Source organism: Leuresthes tenuis, unplaced genomic scaffold, assembly GCF_036924035.1.
Source record: "Leuresthes tenuis unplaced genomic scaffold, fLeuTen1.0.hap1 SCAF_20, whole genome shotgun sequence".
Lineage (NCBI taxonomy): Eukaryota > Metazoa > Chordata > Actinopteri > Atheriniformes > Atherinopsidae > Leuresthes > Leuresthes tenuis.
The window spans coordinates 6,680,525-6,696,971 of record NW_027325374.1 but is presented as its reverse complement, the minus strand read 5'-3'; the positions used below and the strand labels follow the sequence as shown (position 1 = coordinate 6,696,971).

Genomic DNA, 16,447 nt, shown 5'->3' with positions numbered 1-16,447 from the left:
TCTGAACAAAAAGAGGGAGCACATTGTCAAAACTATCAATAAAGTGCACAGATTGTTTTGAAGCAGCATCCAGAAAAATGGCTAAAGTAGAAGTTTTCTTTTAGTCTTTAGAGTTGATACCTCCTAATTTAAATGGTAACACTTGCTTTCAACCACACATGAAGGCGTGATGTCATGCAATTTGACCACCTGAATAACAATACTCTGGTAACAAGTCATGGTCCACCACAGCAAATAAAGTGTATTATACAGTGCATACAGATCCTGTCCAGTAGCTACCACAACCTCCCAGGGGACAAGCCTGTAAACTCAAACATGATTTCAGTACCCTGTATCCTGCATGTTGTGTTGAACGTCAGTTTCAGTTCATCATGACTTTCTGAGATCATTAGAACACTTTATCAATTCAGGCACACACAGCAGGACAGAGAGTGAGCTCCCAGCTGTCTTGCAGAGGAATTAAATTGATAATTCCCGGCTCTTTTAGATCATGAGTTGTTGCTGTTAGTTTCAGGGCATCCTTATGGGACATTACATGTCAATAAACTTGTGTTGCTTTAAAGAAAAAGTAAGCGGTAAGCCATTAATTAAGTCATTTGAAGCGGGACTGAATGCTGATTAAACATTATGCCATTGCACTCAAGGACCAGATATGGGCTGGTGTGGGTTTTTTCCACCAACATAGTTCATGATTTAAAGGTATGATATTTCATACATAATCAGTTTAGTATGGTGCAGAACTATACATTCTGAAGGACAACTTTCTCTTTTTAATCCCACTTTAATGACTTGTATGGTCCATCATTCATCACCTCACCAAAACAATTGGTGGAGCTTTACAACCATCAGCCTTGAGCCTAAAACTTCTCCTCTACCTCTTTTGTTCACTCCTCTTCAACACCTCTGTGCTCAGAGTACAGAGTACAGAGAATAATCTGAAGAGTTAACCCTGGCTTGATCCTTTGAGTATCAGTTTCATTTCATATTGTTCACTCAGCCAACGCCTTTCAGAGCTTGAGCAAACTTTGGACATACACTCATGCAGTAAACACTACTATCACTCTCCTTTACCCAACCCTTCCACTACTGCACTTCTCTTTTAATCTTTGACTTTAGTATTGAATGTAAACATTACTTCAATCACCAGTAATATCCGAGTTTTAACATTAGTTCAGAAGTCACCCTGTGACCAATCATTAAAAGAGGGTTTGATTAATTGGAACATGAGGAAAGTTGCAAACTTTTCAATTCAATCCAATTCAGTTTTATTTATATTGCTCTAAATTACAACAAATATCATCTCAAGGCACTTAAATAATCTAGTCCAATTCAAGCCAATCGGAATTCAATTAATTGTAATCAATCCAATGAAATCCAATGAATTAATTTCAAAATAATCCAATTCATTCATACAGAGCCAATTCAAAAACAATATCCTAGCTAAGGAAACCAACAGATTGCACCGAAACTTGTCTTCAGTCCAATCTCCGGCAGAAGCAGACTCAGGAAGGGTGGCCATCCGCCTCGACTAGAATGGGAGACAAAAGAGAAGCAACCAGGAATCTAAATGGAAGCTTTCATCATGTTGAGATAATACACTGAAATCCATCCAAACACATCAGAGTTGCAGTAAAAGTATGAAAACATCCTTCATGTCCTGTTTGAGCAATTCACATTATAAATTCCTGACAAAGAAAGGGAGGGTATCTTAAAGATTAACCACCTAGTGTACGTAGTTAACTTGCACTTTGATTCAGGTGAAATGTTTTACAACAGTATTAAAATCTCAGTGAGCTGCAGAGCTCTTTGCTGTGCAAATATTGCCGTGTTTGACTACAAGACTTAGGAACAAGTAAATGACAAAAGGACTCTCCCATACTTCTGACATTCCTGAGCTGTAGTATTGCAAAAGAAAGACCTGCTGTTGTCTCGCTCACATCAAAAGGCTCCTAGCTCTCATCAAAAGGCTCCTAGCTCTCATCACCTTGCAATTAAACAAAATTACAGGTAGTCCTGACTTTTCTCCTGATTGTTTTTCCCTTTCCGATTCAACTTTTGTGGCTGAAAAACACACAATGCTGTCACCCATAAAGAGCGTTATGAACGGCAGTTCATTGCTTAGTTAAAGGTTACAGTTTTTGTTCTGTATGCAACAAAAATAGGTCTTCATATTTGACCTCCCCTACCACCCCATCATATTGGGAATGTACTCTGGAATTCTCCCTGCAGTCCAAACATATTGGCGGTTTATTTTTGACATCGGCTCTCATTATAGATGCCTTGTGCCCCATGTAATTTTATGTTTCTTACATACCATCATACCACTCTATGATGAAGTGCTGGTTAGAGAACACTTGAGACGAGACGCTGAAAGCTTTTTACTCTACTGTTATTACAGCCAGGTCATGTGAGAAAATGTGAAATATAGACTAAATATACTTCATTTGGGGGATTCCTTCTTTGTCGCACCATATTTGTGTACAACGCCAAATGAACTCAAGATGTGTCATGTTTTGTCTCATCAACTTCATTTACTTTGTCAATATACATCCATTTTTGCACTGCAGGCCTGCGACACATTCCAAAAGTAGTTGGGACAGTAAAGCTTTTACCACTTTCGCGTTGCCATCCCTTCTCACAACATTTAAAAGGCCTTTTGGCATTGAGGATACCAAGAAATGAAGGGTTTCAGTTGTTATTTTGTCCCATTCTCCCTGCAAACACATCTGAAGATGTATGACAGTCGTTGCTGCATTTTTCTGCTGGGGCAGTTGTCTCCTTAAAAATGACCTTTACTGTACTTTTCAGCATTAACGATGCAGTCACAGAAGTCTAAATGAGCTATGACGTCCCCATACTAACACAAGATGTAGCTTTAGGACTTTTAGCTAATAATAGTCTGGATGGTGCTTTTTGTCTTTGGTGTGGAGTACACACCACCCTTTTCACAATATGACGTGATGCTGTGTAAGGTTTAAAAGCTTTTCTCAGACCGTGTTGCCTGTCTATATGAAATGGATTTGAGTGCATCTGCATTATCCAATAGAAATACAGGAAATCAGGGTGGCACATGGCTCAACTGGTTAGGCAGACGTCCCATGTACAGACGATGTCTTCCCCCACTCTCTCTGCACTCTTTCCTGTCAACTCACTGTTGAATAAGCCCCCCACCCCCCAACACCCACCCACACACACTTACCAGTAATTCTCTAGAGAATTTTTACTGCTAAGCATGTTTTAATACAAAATCAATTAATGGTAGATTTTTCTAAGAATTACATTGTTGAATCCCTCTAGCTGTAGCACATTTATCGCTTTATTTCAATGAATCTCGAACAGCCAGGGGGCTTGATTAGAACTGAAAACTAAACATTCATGGGAACCAGTTCCTCCTGCGGCTTTTGGATCTGTTCCAGAATATGTGTTTTCTCTGGAGACCACTTCATGATAGGACTGTAAAGTTTGTCTATTAATATGCTAGGTTATAACCAGAAAAGAGACAAGGCAGGAGCCAGTTGAAGAATGGGCCTCACAACTGTTACGAACCAATGGAAGCTGGAGACAGCCTGATAAGATGTGATGTTCTGTGGGATTTCCATCCCAACTGCCAACCTGCAACCAATGTGTGCATCTGTGGTTGTGTTCTAACTTCCTAACAAGATAAATCTTTATCTTCCTAGACCTTTAACCTTTCTACATTCTACATATAACTATTTCTCCATGGAGGAGGTCATGTGGAGCCTGGCCTCAATCTAAACTATTATGATCAACTGGTACCTTCAATATAATGTGGAAGTTATTGAGTGGCATACCAGAATAATCCATAAAATTGATCAATGGATCCAATTCTTCATATTCTCGACAGAAAGACGAATGAATGGCTAACAGAGGGACACAGACATCAAGATTGAAAACTTGTCTTTCTGCTGAATCATAGCTGATGTCGACTGGGAGTCATGCAGTGCAGGCTGTCTCGAAGCCACATTTACTAGATTATTTATTTATCTATCTGGTATCAAGGGAGAAGGGGCTTAGTTTCTCACAGCTCATACTGGTATCAAACTGCATTTTTTTTCCCAGCATGTTCATGTTGATACTCCACGTCCCTCCTTTCAAAAACAAGAATGATGCACAATAATGTGTGGCTCACAGTCCTATGATTTCAAACATGTTGACTCATCCAAGCCTTTTAGATTCATTAACATTACGCTTTGATATTTAGATGGCTTTGATTAAGAGTTTCATCATCAAATGAGCAATTAAAAAATGCAGTTGTCAAAGCTTCTGCTAATAACAAGGACTCAATATTATCTGGTTCATTTGGACTTTTGCATTTAGTGTATCTAAAGCGACGGGGTTTGGTTTGCTGCTTTGTTGTCATCTCCTTTCTGCACAGTATGTTTATCTGATTAAAATGTGATGACAAAACAGGGGGTTGTGAAAGGCTTAAAACTTATCAGTGCACAAACAAGACTAAATCTACCTCTCAACACTCTTTCAGCTTGTCTGTCTCCAACAAATGCTTGCATCCTTTTGTCTTCCTTACATCCCAGGCTCCGTCTCTACTCAGACTGTAAACCTAAATTACTGCTATTCTTATTTATTAACAAAGTACATTGCCTGTATTATGGACACATATCTTATACTTAAGGGATGGCATGTACATGTATCTAATATCTGTATTTGTGATCTTTTGAACTGACTAGCCAGTTAGTAAACAGTGATGTAGAAAGGAGCCAGAAGAACCCAGTGTGAGATGAGATGGGGGTAGTCCGAGTCTAACAAGGCTGCAGTAGGAGGGGCGGCTATTGAACAATCCCAGTGCATAACGCCACTTCACATGCAGAGTACAGAGCACAAGGACTAAGTCACTTTTGACCAACAGCAGCCACAGCTTAAAACTCAAGGCCCGTTCCCAAGTGGTGGGACCGTGACGCAGATAGGCCTCTACCCCTGACCTTCGAGGAGCATCAGCCGGATCCACTGTCTTAGTCAAGCTGAAAAATGTCTGCTGTTAGTATGAGCCAGTTATTCATCCCAGCTAATGGACTGTGGTCTGAGCCAAGATAAGTCAAACTGAGTGTAATGCAATAAGGTGAAAGAAAGCAGCCTGTTGATTTTTTCAATTTCAACAAAAAGGAGTCCATGAAGCTTTTATTTCTGTCATATCAAATCTTTTAGGCGTTATTTTGGTGGAACAAAAACATCCCTTACCATAGTTGCATCTGCTTTAACACTCTTCAGTGTTGGTATGTGGATGGAGTTTCTGTAACTCTATCACATCGACTCCCCAGATTTGTGCCCCTTGGCTGAGGTCCTATCTATGGATCTGGAATGCCCTTGAACAGTCTGGTGCACTAACGTGAAGATAAGTCATGCCGTCTCCACGACGGAGATGATATGTTAGACGCTGCTGCAGATGTAACTTTATTCAGTATCTAAGCCTCAATGTTTGTTATGTGTCTCTCCCCTGAGAGTTTGGCTTCAACCCCGGCTTCACAAATGGAATAAACTTAACACTCCCGTGTCTACTCAGCCCACTGATTGTCAGGCTTTTCCAAACATTGACATATAAGGGATGAGAATGAGGAGTGCCTGCACAGCTAGTTTTAACAAGACTCCTCTGTGAGTTATTGTAAACCTTCACAGCTCATCAGAGTTCAGGCCTGATTATTCATTAAATATAACCTCAGACTGAGGGTTTAATACACAACAGATACATCATACTAGATAGAGATGCAGCTAAGGCCTTTGATTGTCACAAACTTTGATCAATGCACATTTTCAAATGTCCCACTCCAAGAAACACTTCATGCCAACAATCTGCTCTCATAACCACCCTTTGTAAGTGTGTGGTGACATGAGCACAGAAGGGTGGTCACCATTTCCATGTGTGTGAGAAACAGTCAGTGGCATCCAGGAAGTGTAAGCTAAGTGGTGAAGAATAGAAAGTGGATGTTGACAGGGGTTATCTGAGGTTGGACACTTCCTGAGCACCTCCACGAGCTTGCTGATGTGAAGAGAGCAAGTGTTTTTGATATTTTGAAGACATAAAGAATGTAGAGTGATGATGATCATTGATTATCTGCAACACAGACAATGGTTAATCTGTTGATTCAGAGGGAGGAGATAAAGCCATCAATTCATACTTTTAAATATTTACAGATTTCACAGCACCCTTTATACCCTGTTAGGATTTCCAGAAATTCCAGTCATTGCAACACACATATTCATAGGTTAAACCTCACAGCATATTTTTAAAATAAAGATATGGAGTCAGGGTGGAACACCATTTCACTCCCTCTGGAAGTGAGTCATGTCAAACAGAGAGCCCTGGATGCTATCTCTCACTAGTGGTGTGCTGGGCATGCCCATCCACACTTCACACATTCTATGAGTCATCGGGCTGACTGCACGACCACGAGAGGGAAAAGACCTACACTACATCACACCACGAAAGCGTTTGTCTCCGTAATTGCCAAGGCAACAAAATCTGAAATATCCAGAGAATTAACTTCCTCAATAACACTGCAGATATAAAAGAGAAAAAGCAAAAATAATTAAATGAACAAAGATCAGATGCTCAGTTCCTCCACTCAGCAAACCCATGTTAAAATAAATTAAATGTTTGAGTGAAGTGCTTTTTAACGTATTCTACATATACCAAAACGTAATTCATGAACTTTGTCATGAATATTTCTCGTTATTGTAAAATAAACTGAAATCTGCTTTTCCTGCATAATTTGAAAGTGTAATTTCAAACTGTCCGATAAACAAGAAAATAAATATTATAGAAAGCCGATAGTTTCTATTTGTTACCACGACAGCAAAACAAGGATCTCCAGGTCACTGCACACAGTAAGTGAGTAACTAAGGCAACCCATGCGATATTACGCATGATGCGTCTATATTGGGAACCCTGGCAGTGGAGCAGAGGGTCACTACGTGACGCAGCCACGCACGCAGGGCGTTGTTCTTCCATAATGAGACACTTTATAACAGAACGTCAGCCCTGGCATCAATCTAATCTGAGAGCGAGTTTTTAGGACGAAGGACTACCGCTGTTGGACTCTTCCGGGAAAACTTGGTTTTGCTTTTGCAAGCCTGAACAGTTTTTGTGGGAATACAAGGCTCTTCGCTTGAAGTAAGTGGACTTTGCTCTCCTTTAAACTTGCTTTTATTGAGCCGCACTCATATTCCGTTTTGACAGATTAAAACAGTGGAAACGCGCTTTGAGAGTTTTACTGCGAGCACAGACAAAAGGAGGGAGCTGTCATCTCAACAAGTTTAACAAACTTCATTCATCTGTGAACAATCTTAAATAATCCAAATCGGGATTTTCCAAGCTTCTGCGCTGTTTTTTAATTTTCTACGGCATTTAAAAAGATCAATGGTTATTACTTGAATTGTTTCCATTTTGCAAATCCTTATAGCGTGAATGTAATGCCGTTTAAAAGGACCGAAAAACAATTTCTCAGAAAAAGAGCTAACCTTTTCAAACAGATTAGGAATATTTTGAGCAAACATAAGTAATCTTGTAGTCCTTGGGAAAAAATAGTCTTAAAGTTTAATCATATCCATGAAGTTTCTATTGAAAAGAGCTCAAAGGCACCTGATACCAATTTGCCCACATGATGAATATTAGCAATGACCCACTTTCTCTTAAAACTGATGTTCACAAGGGAGGGCATTTGAAAGTGACAGGTTTAGAGTCTCTCCACAGACAGTCAGTGTGCTGCAGTGACACACCCATACCCCCCCAATCTGGCATCCAAACACACACATACAGCATTCTGACACCCTGTCTCCTCTCCTCAGCGCTTAGATTATCTGTAAAGATGCTGCTCCTACTTCTGGGAATCATCCTGCTGCACCTCGCTGCTCTGGTCCTCCTGTTTGTGTCGACAATTGTCAGCGTGAGTGAAACAACTTCTTCTTTTTCAGATGCCATTATAAGTTTGCAAACAAAAATTCGATACACACAGACTTAATATCCTGAAGAAATACAGTCATGCAATGTAACTTCCTATTGAGGTTCACATGCATACAATACAATAAGAAATGTGAAATTAGTGGTAGTGGTTTGTGACTGTGAAGTCTGTGTTATGAAAAGGAGTATGCTTGAATAATGTTCTTCTGAGATACTTATTGCACCTTTTAGCATGTAACTTGTGCTGTTTTTCTGTTGACACTAGGTATGGACAACAGGAGAAACTGGCACCTCAGACCTCTGGCTTAACTGTTCTATTAACAATGGAGGATACAACTGTAACCCAGCATCAGCCGGAGGTCAGGAACCTGCGTGATATATTTTACTACTTTTTCCTCTCAGATTTATTTGACACATGTACTGTATGTTAATCTATAGTTAATATTGGACATGCCAATCATTGCTCTGGTGTGAAGTTCGGAGGTGGGGGCGGTTTGCACTCTGGGGATCCACTTGATGAAATTTCTACCTTGCTGATGATGTGGGTGTGTCGCAGCTCCTCTGGGTCTCTGGTGCCATCTAGGGTAGAGAATGTGGCAGTGCTGTTGGGAGATGTTAGCTGATAGGCTGCTGCTGTATAAATAGTCGTGGTGTGATGTCCATAATAAGGTCTCGTGTTGGGAGTCCATAGTGACAAGTGTAAGGGAGCTGTGAATGATCTGGGTGGGGCTGTGGAGAGTATTTAAAGTTTTGGATCTCTATGTGTGTTTGAAAGCTTGGAGGCCTTGGACTGGCTCATGTAGAACACGCTGATGGTGGGTCACGCCCAGTGTCAGATTATAGTGTCCAGTGTTAGTTTGCAGGGATCATTAGGGCAATTTAGAGTCAGCAGCTGCAGCCTCAAGAGATTTATGCACACAAACTCAGACTATGAGAAAAGATACAGTGGAAAAGATGAGGAGACTACTTTTTAGATTATCGTAAAATAATTTCCAGCACCAAAAAAAGAAAAAAGAATTAGGGATGGAGCAACAAGTTCACGTGAGGTGCAGAAGCTGTATGTTTTGCCAGTATATTTTGTTGTGCCATTACAGTTGTGCAGGAGCTGCCAGCTGTGGTGATGTCATTTGTCTGGAATAAGCTGCCTTCAGCCAAGTGTGTGTTTTGTCAGGGCAGCAGTGCCTCAGTACTCTGCCAGGTAGTTTGATGGCGCAGCCAGTTTGTTTGACTAGCTTTCATTTGAGCAATGACGCAGAGTGTTTATTTAAGAAGGCGTGCGTGCTGTTCCTGGGTCTGTGCTCGGGCTTTGGCAGATGGAATATAGTGGTCTGCTCTCACATGGGGGTTCAAAGCGCTTTCTGAAGCTTTGCTGAGCAATCAAGTTCCTTCTGAAGTGAATCATGATCATCACAGTTATGTTTAGGAGACGTTCTTAAAGTTTGGAATTTCTCCTTTCCGTTGCCTTGGTTACAAAAATATTGGCTGCGTTTGGTTTTGATGACACCAGGGTGAGAGGTACTGATGCCACAGTTATCACATCCTGAGTGAGTTACACACAGCCAGATAAATTGCTTCATTGAATTTATCTGTTCTAAAATAAACCTTTGAGATAGGCCCAAACACACAAACACTCACAAAAAACACAGCAGGCTTATTTAGGTTGCAGTATCTACCTGTTTGGAGTACAAGCAACATTCTTTAGCTGGAGGAGCTCTTTCTGCATTGTGCTATCTCAACTATGAACCACAACACAACTACATTTTTTAAGATATGAATCATCCTTGCTTATCGTGATACAGCGAGCCCCGAGCCAAGCCTCATGCCAGGAAATACCCGATGTCATGGGTTCGTCCTTGAACCCAGGAGGAAGGAAGGAGGGCAAGGCGTGTTTGTGTTAGAAAGTAGTGATGTATTGTTGTTTCTGTCTCACAGTGTTACCACAAATTTATATATAACATCTGGAAACAAGACTGTCATAGTGGAATCCAGTTGCTGCATTGCTTTGGCTACATTTTGCAGCTGGAGAGTCAGAGCGTGTCATGTTTCTCTCCATATCTTCTCCCCAAGCTCATCAGGAGTTGTTGTAACGCTGTTATCAAATGCAACCAGACAACCATCCCAGACTTTATGTATGATTCTTTTTAGATCGATACAAGAGCCATGCAGAACAGTCAAATGTGGCAGCCTGATGTTACAATGTGTTCTGTTGAAGGCATAACATTTCACTCATCCTTTTTCTTCTTAATGAGCAGTGATACATTATGCAAATGTATCTCTTTCTTGTAAGTGCCCTCTATTAAAACAACTTGTCTTTGATTTGTATATTGAAAAATCTAATCAATATACCACATGAGAATGTTTAAAGAAGCCAGTCAGAGGCATACAGTGCTGTGCCAAAGTACTGAGGCACATCTTATTACTTTTTGTTTTGCTTCCAAGCAGCCAGACTTTCTTGTAATACTTCTCCTGACTCTCTGAAGTTTATTTTTTTCATTTTTACTTTGGACATTGGCAGCTTTTAATATACCTTTTCATTCCAGTCCTTGTACCTGATCATTTTTAGTGCAAAGTTTTTCTTTTTTGTTCAGTAGGACACTTAACACTTACTTGTGAACCATTCAAGCATTAAAAAAAAGTATGTAACTCAAGGGATGAAATAGTGTTGTGTCTACACATAATGGACAACCATGTTTTCCCAGTAATATATGAAGAGAGGCTGGAGAAAGACTTTTACACAGTACTGATAATGATCATCCATGTTTGATTGGTTTGTCTAAGGACAGCACAGATGTTTGACTGGATTATGCAACTGGAGAAGGAAGTAATTTGTGTTCAAGCACATTGTGACATCATGGCAGCAATTGTTAGAAACTTGGTCAGACTGAGCACAACAATAGCAATCGTAAACACAAAAAGGCAACCAACAAGACAACGGGCAGAGAGGGAAAGACTGGGCACTTAGGAAACCTGAGGCGCCCGGAAGTGAGCAGATAATCCCTAGACAAGAAATAGACCCTGCTTGGAAATCTTAGAATTTACTGACACGGAACAAAAAGAAACACACAACCACTTCCTCACACAGATACAGCAGATGGTATTCCTCGTCGATACAAGAGTCTAATGGGTTAATGGCTTCAAGCTATGAAGGTCTGGCAGTAACAATCAATGAGGTACACTGACTCATGGCTCCTGCTGTGAGGGGCGCACAGAGCTTTTAGGAACAAGATACCTGAGCTTCACTGTTGTGGATCCATTACACAGTCCCAGAGGTAAACAGAGCCAGGGCCTGGTCATTATATTTTGTATGGGATGATGCTGAAGTTCGGCATAGACAAAACCACTTAAAGCGCACTTCGCCATTTGATGTTTAATTTGTTGCTACTTATCTTCCTGTGTGCTCATTAAGTTAATCTTATATATGAATTATGCTCTGACTATGGGTCGGTTATTGACTGAATAGTCTTTCTCCCCCCTCTCTCTTGCAGAGTGGATCCAGGCGGTCCAGGCTCTCATGATCCTCTCCATCATCTTCAGCTGCCTGTCACTCTTTCTCTTCTTCTGCCAGCTCTTTACTTTGCAGAAGGGCGGACGCTTCTTCCTCACTGGAATCTTCCAGATCCTTGCCAGTGAGTTTGCACCTCCTTGACACTTTTCCACGAACCCATGAGCAACATTAGTGCAGTCCACCCATAAGAAGTACACAGTTCATGTGTTTGAGTAATAGTATAAAAGTGAAGAAAATCTCTCTTTCATGAAAAGATCAAACATTTTTGTTTTCAGTTTATTATAATTATAATAATCAAACGGTACTTTAAATAGCCAAAGAGTGGCATGATTTAGAATAATTATTAGCATTAATGTGCATGCATTAATGTGATAATCACTTTAAAGCTAATACCTGTAAATTTGGTCTAATTCCTTTAAAGAAGACATAACACCCCTTTTTGAGAAGTTGACACAATTATCTGATCTATATGACGAGCTTTGGTCAAAATACAACAGTTATAAAGGTATAACAGCACCTTTATCCACCATGAATTTACTCCTCTGTTCACATTGTTCTGTTTTATGGTGTGGAGGGGTCCCACTTGAATCCACTCCCCCCTCTCTTTGACAGGGTCTGACTCTAAATAGTACTAAATAACCCATGAAGCACATCATTACTGTATGAGAAAAACATACAGTAAATAGCCTAAGTTCACTTAAGCACCACACAACCAGACCTGGGAACCATATAGGCTCCATAAACTCTGGGCTTCACTGTTTATCCATTCTGGAGGGGGGTTTTAATACGTTTTTAGAGACTAACGTAAAGAACCGTTTACATGCTCAAAGTTTCACTGATGTTCCCAGTTTATTTTTGTACTTGTAGATTCCTGTATAGTACTGCATTCAAATGCAAATTGAAAAATTTGATAATTTGGAATTTTAAACTTCTTATCGGATAATAAAAAATTAAAGCAAATATAAAGAAGAAGTCAGATTTTCATGTCAGGAATTAAAGCATTTAGTGCTGGTCGACCATCGATTGTTTTAGTTGTGACTTTCCCTTGGAAATCGATACATTTATCATCATAATTAATTTATTTTGGGGCAAAATCGGATTCAAGCCTAACCTCAGCACAGTGCTTGAGTAAATGTGTTTAATGACATTCCAGCCGTTCATAAAGCAGAATAACAAAGAGAAAAAGAAAAGATGTTTTAGTTAATATTCAGCCCATTCAGTGTGACAACAAATATTGAATGCTGCTAATTGTCAGTCTTTAATTTCTTTCTTGACTAACCGAATCACCATTAAGTTTGTACAATGTCATTAAAGTGCAACAAAAAGACACTCGTGTCTCAAAGTTTTAACAACTCTGATCTGGATGAATAAAACTGCAGCACCTCAGTTGGCTGAAAGTATGCCCCTCACACAAATCCACCTCATAGTCACACAGTGAATGATAACACCACATCATCTATGGCTGAGAATTAAATTAAGAGCTGAGCCAAGTAAGTAATGCCTTTTATGCTCCACTTGTCTATTGTGCTTCATGCCCTTTGGCCGAGACTGAACTGCCAGTCTATTGTGTTTCTCTTGGCAGCCCTTTAGCAAAATACCAGGTTTTCTCTCTATACCATGGCAGTGCATTTCCTGGTACCCAGGTGCCCACTCAGCCAAACAGAAATGACACTGGGAACACAGCCAGCTGTGCAAGTTAAAATGTCAGGAAGGCTGGTGGTGCGGGGGTCTGAGAAACAGACCATGCCATGTCAAACAAGGGAAGTGGGTGGAAGCAGGAAAGGCCTGTAAAGTACTGGCTGAGTTTCAGCAAGCATCAAACACTGTAATGTAACAGAGATGAGTTCTGTCTAGAAAAGAGTGGCCTGCTTGCCTCCATCACCAGACAGGGTCCAGCTCAGGACACAGAGAGCACAATACTGCAGATAAGCATGATCGAATAAGCATTATTAAGTGCTCCCTTTTTTTTTTTCTCCTTTCAGGTTTGTTTGTGATGAGTGCAGCAATCATCTACACAGTGATGAGTCCGGAGTGGGTGCAGGAGAAAGACACCTTCGGCTACTCCTACATCCTGGCATGGGTGGCTTTACCTTTGGCACTCGTCAGTGGACTCATCTATGTCATCTTGAGGAAGAGGGAATGAGGCATCCATTCATCCCAGTGTTCCCAGTAACCCCCTGCCCAACTGCAAGTGTTACCATCCCCTGCTGAAGTTTAAGTTGTGAAGCCTGAAGACAAGGCGGGCAGTACTGGGAGAGTAATTCAAAAAATCAATATACAAACCAACACAAAAACACCAATACTGTCTCAGTTTAAAGATGTATATAGTATCTATGGTTTAAAACCTATTTATAACACTTTTTACATATGTACATAGTTTTAGTGTTGCTCTGTCAATGGATACCATGGGCTTTGTTTTAGCCGATTAAGTGCCTCAGTCTTCGTTTGTAATCACTGAATAATAATACAGTATATTGTTTTGGGGTTTTTGCCTTTTTTGTTTCAGTAATTGCCAAAGAATTAGTAAAAGATAAGAAAATTAATTCTTGCAGTATATTAACCATATTGCATGTCTAGAAATAGAAAGGTTAAGCAAACTTTTCTTGATGAGCTTGCTTTACATACAGAGTGGGAACATCCATGGATGTAGCATAGCCATTAAATATAGATTTGGTCCTTTTCTATTTGTGAATTTTCAAGTTTGAGTGTTGTTATTTTCGGTATTTTTCTATTTCTTATTTTCAACAAAAGATGGTGCTATATATTTATCATTCCTATTACTGATAGCAATCATTTACAACAGTCAAACCGCTTGCCATTATTTAAAGTGACAATCAGACAGAGGAACACTTGTACATAGAGTGCCTGACTGCTTCTTTAGGGAACACAGACTATTTCACTTTGCAGTGCCTGATTGTTTTCTTTTTTTTCTCTGTTAATCAGCTACTGTAAACAGTGAATAATTAAGGTTGAGGTGGTGCATTGATGAAATCAAAGTCATTTGGAATGTCAGTATTATTATCGAAGTTACCCTAAACCTAAGCTTTTTTTCTCCATTTGCCTCAATTTTGCATCATCTGATGTTTGTGCTCACCTCTTTTAAATCTCAAGAAGCCAAATTGTCTTTTTAATTGAATATCATGAAGGAAATAACACTGTGGGGCATTATAGCCAAAGGCAAAAAATGCATATTATACACATATATACACACGTTATTTATATATATATCTATCTATATATATATATAGATATATATATATATATCTATCTATATATATATATAGATAGATATATATATATCTATCTATATATCTATCTATATATATATATATATAACAATACTATGACTAAATGCCACCAATTTAAAGCCATATGAGATATTAACAGATGACAGGGGAATATATTTAGTATGAACTTTATTACTGAAGAAAGGACAGTGGGGTTTGCAGCATTGCAGTGGTGATACAAATGTCTGTTTTATATACTTGAAGTTTGACATGCTGCAGTCTCTGCACACTGACATTTAAATGTTTTTTTTTCTCTTCTCTACTGTATAAAAAAGAGCTTATATGTTGTGCATAACAGGTCTATATGATAATCCAACCTAAAACACTCACCAAATAAAACAACTCTTGCATTATTCAATACTGTGTATTCCACTGTTACAAGGAACGGGATTCATGTTAACCCTTGAAACGTGACGCTAAAAAGTACATAATGCAGAAGTAAGTTTGAGTGATGTTATGTTGTCTACCTGTTAACTCTGAAACGCCTGAGCTGCAAAAAGCATGAAGTGGAAAACCTTAGGAATAGAATCTAAAATGAGAGCCAGTTCTGAAGCATTTGTGGTGACATATCTGTAACTGATAGTAGACACATGCTGCTGTGCTTTGAGATAGATTGAGGATGTCAGCAACTGAAGTGCAACTGTGTAAATTCCTAAGGACAGCCAAGGTAGTTAGGTCTACCTTACAGTATGTGTTTGTGCGCAGCCTTGTCTAGAGGTTGCAAATGCCGTATGTGGCTTGTGTCACACACGCTGCAGCGAAGGCACGGCGCACGATGCCAGTCATTCAAAACATGCAGCTTGTGTTTCAGTGTCAACAGTGTCTCTCTTGACATCAGATATAAGAGGACTTGTTTAAACATCATAAGACAGCATCTGTCCTCCACTTGACATCTCCTGTGAGATCCTCCTCCAAAACAGAGCTATGTTGTGATGGATTAAGGGGTTTCACTTAGAGCTTACACTAGTCAGTCTGCTGTGGCTTTCAACTCATCAGTGGGTTCAGTTAGAAGAGAATTCCTTTAATGACAACTGCCCTCTGTACTGTTCTTTGTAAAGCTACAGCCTTCAACTGTCAACATTATGTTTACACCTAAACTTCCAAATGTTCTTATTACCAAAGCTACTTTGAGTTCAATCATTAAAGGATGTTTCTTACCACCAAGACTGAGCTTTTCTGTGTCTTTCAGTTGTCGTACATATATGTGACAAATCAAATGATTTTGGATAAATCTCTCATTTACAGTCGAGTTTGGCTAATGGTTTTAATTAATATATTAACCGTCAGTCTACAAGCAGCATTTCTGTGCTGAGCTGATGATAGGAGTCTAAATCTCCAGCAATGAAAGAGAACTCTCTGAAAGAAGATTCTTGTTGCAGGCCCAAAAGGTCATTGCCACCCACTGCCACCCACTGCCTCCCCCTGCGACATACTTGCCCTGGGTGAAATGAGGACACAGCATTCTGGTTTGCATGTTAGAGGGATGATGTTATGTAGAGCCTGTGGAAAGTATATCTACAGTGTATTGTTAATTTTCTTGGCATATTTTGTTGCTATCTCTTAAGAAATATGTGTGCTTATAGATTGAATACTTTTCACGTCCTATGCAATACCACCATCTGGTGGATATACTTGGTAGCAGCACCAACAGCAATGCGTCTCGTCAGTTCAACAAACACTGCCTCCATGTGGTACAATACGAAAACTACATAAGAAGGGAAGGGA

At 39.8% G+C, this 16,447-nt stretch overlaps 2 protein-coding genes across 2 annotated transcripts in view; both read left to right on the top strand.

Moving 5' to 3' along the window:
* Positions 1-16,447, top strand: part of cdc42ep4b (CDC42 effector protein (Rho GTPase binding) 4b) — a 319,915-nt gene that overhangs the window by 45,972 nt on the left and 257,496 nt on the right. The window lies entirely within an intron of this gene.
* pmp22b (peripheral myelin protein 22b) lies at positions 7,001-14,641 on the top strand. The gene is made up of 5 exons (XM_072373662.1): positions 7,001-7,144; positions 7,826-7,916; positions 8,196-8,289; positions 11,416-11,556; positions 13,418-14,641. Exons 2-5 carry the CDS (start codon positions 7,839-7,841, stop codon positions 13,576-13,578), a joined length of 474 nt encoding a protein of 157 aa, XP_072229763.1. The 5' UTR covers positions 7,001-7,144; positions 7,826-7,838; the 3' UTR covers positions 13,579-14,641.

Bases quoted from the DNA above. Each gene is read 5' to 3' on its own strand.
- pmp22b (XM_072373662.1), top strand. From the start codon at position 7,839: ATGCTGCTCCTACTTCTGGGAATCATCCTGCTGCACCTCGCTGCTCTG. The intron at 8,290-11,415 runs GTCAGGAACCTG...TCTCTCTTGCAG, and splicing joins TAACCCAGCATCAGCCGGAG to AGTGGATCCAGGCGGTCCAG. The intron at 11,557-13,417 runs GTGAGTTTGCAC...TTCTCCTTTCAG, and splicing joins AATCTTCCAGATCCTTGCCA to GTTTGTTTGTGATGAGTGCA.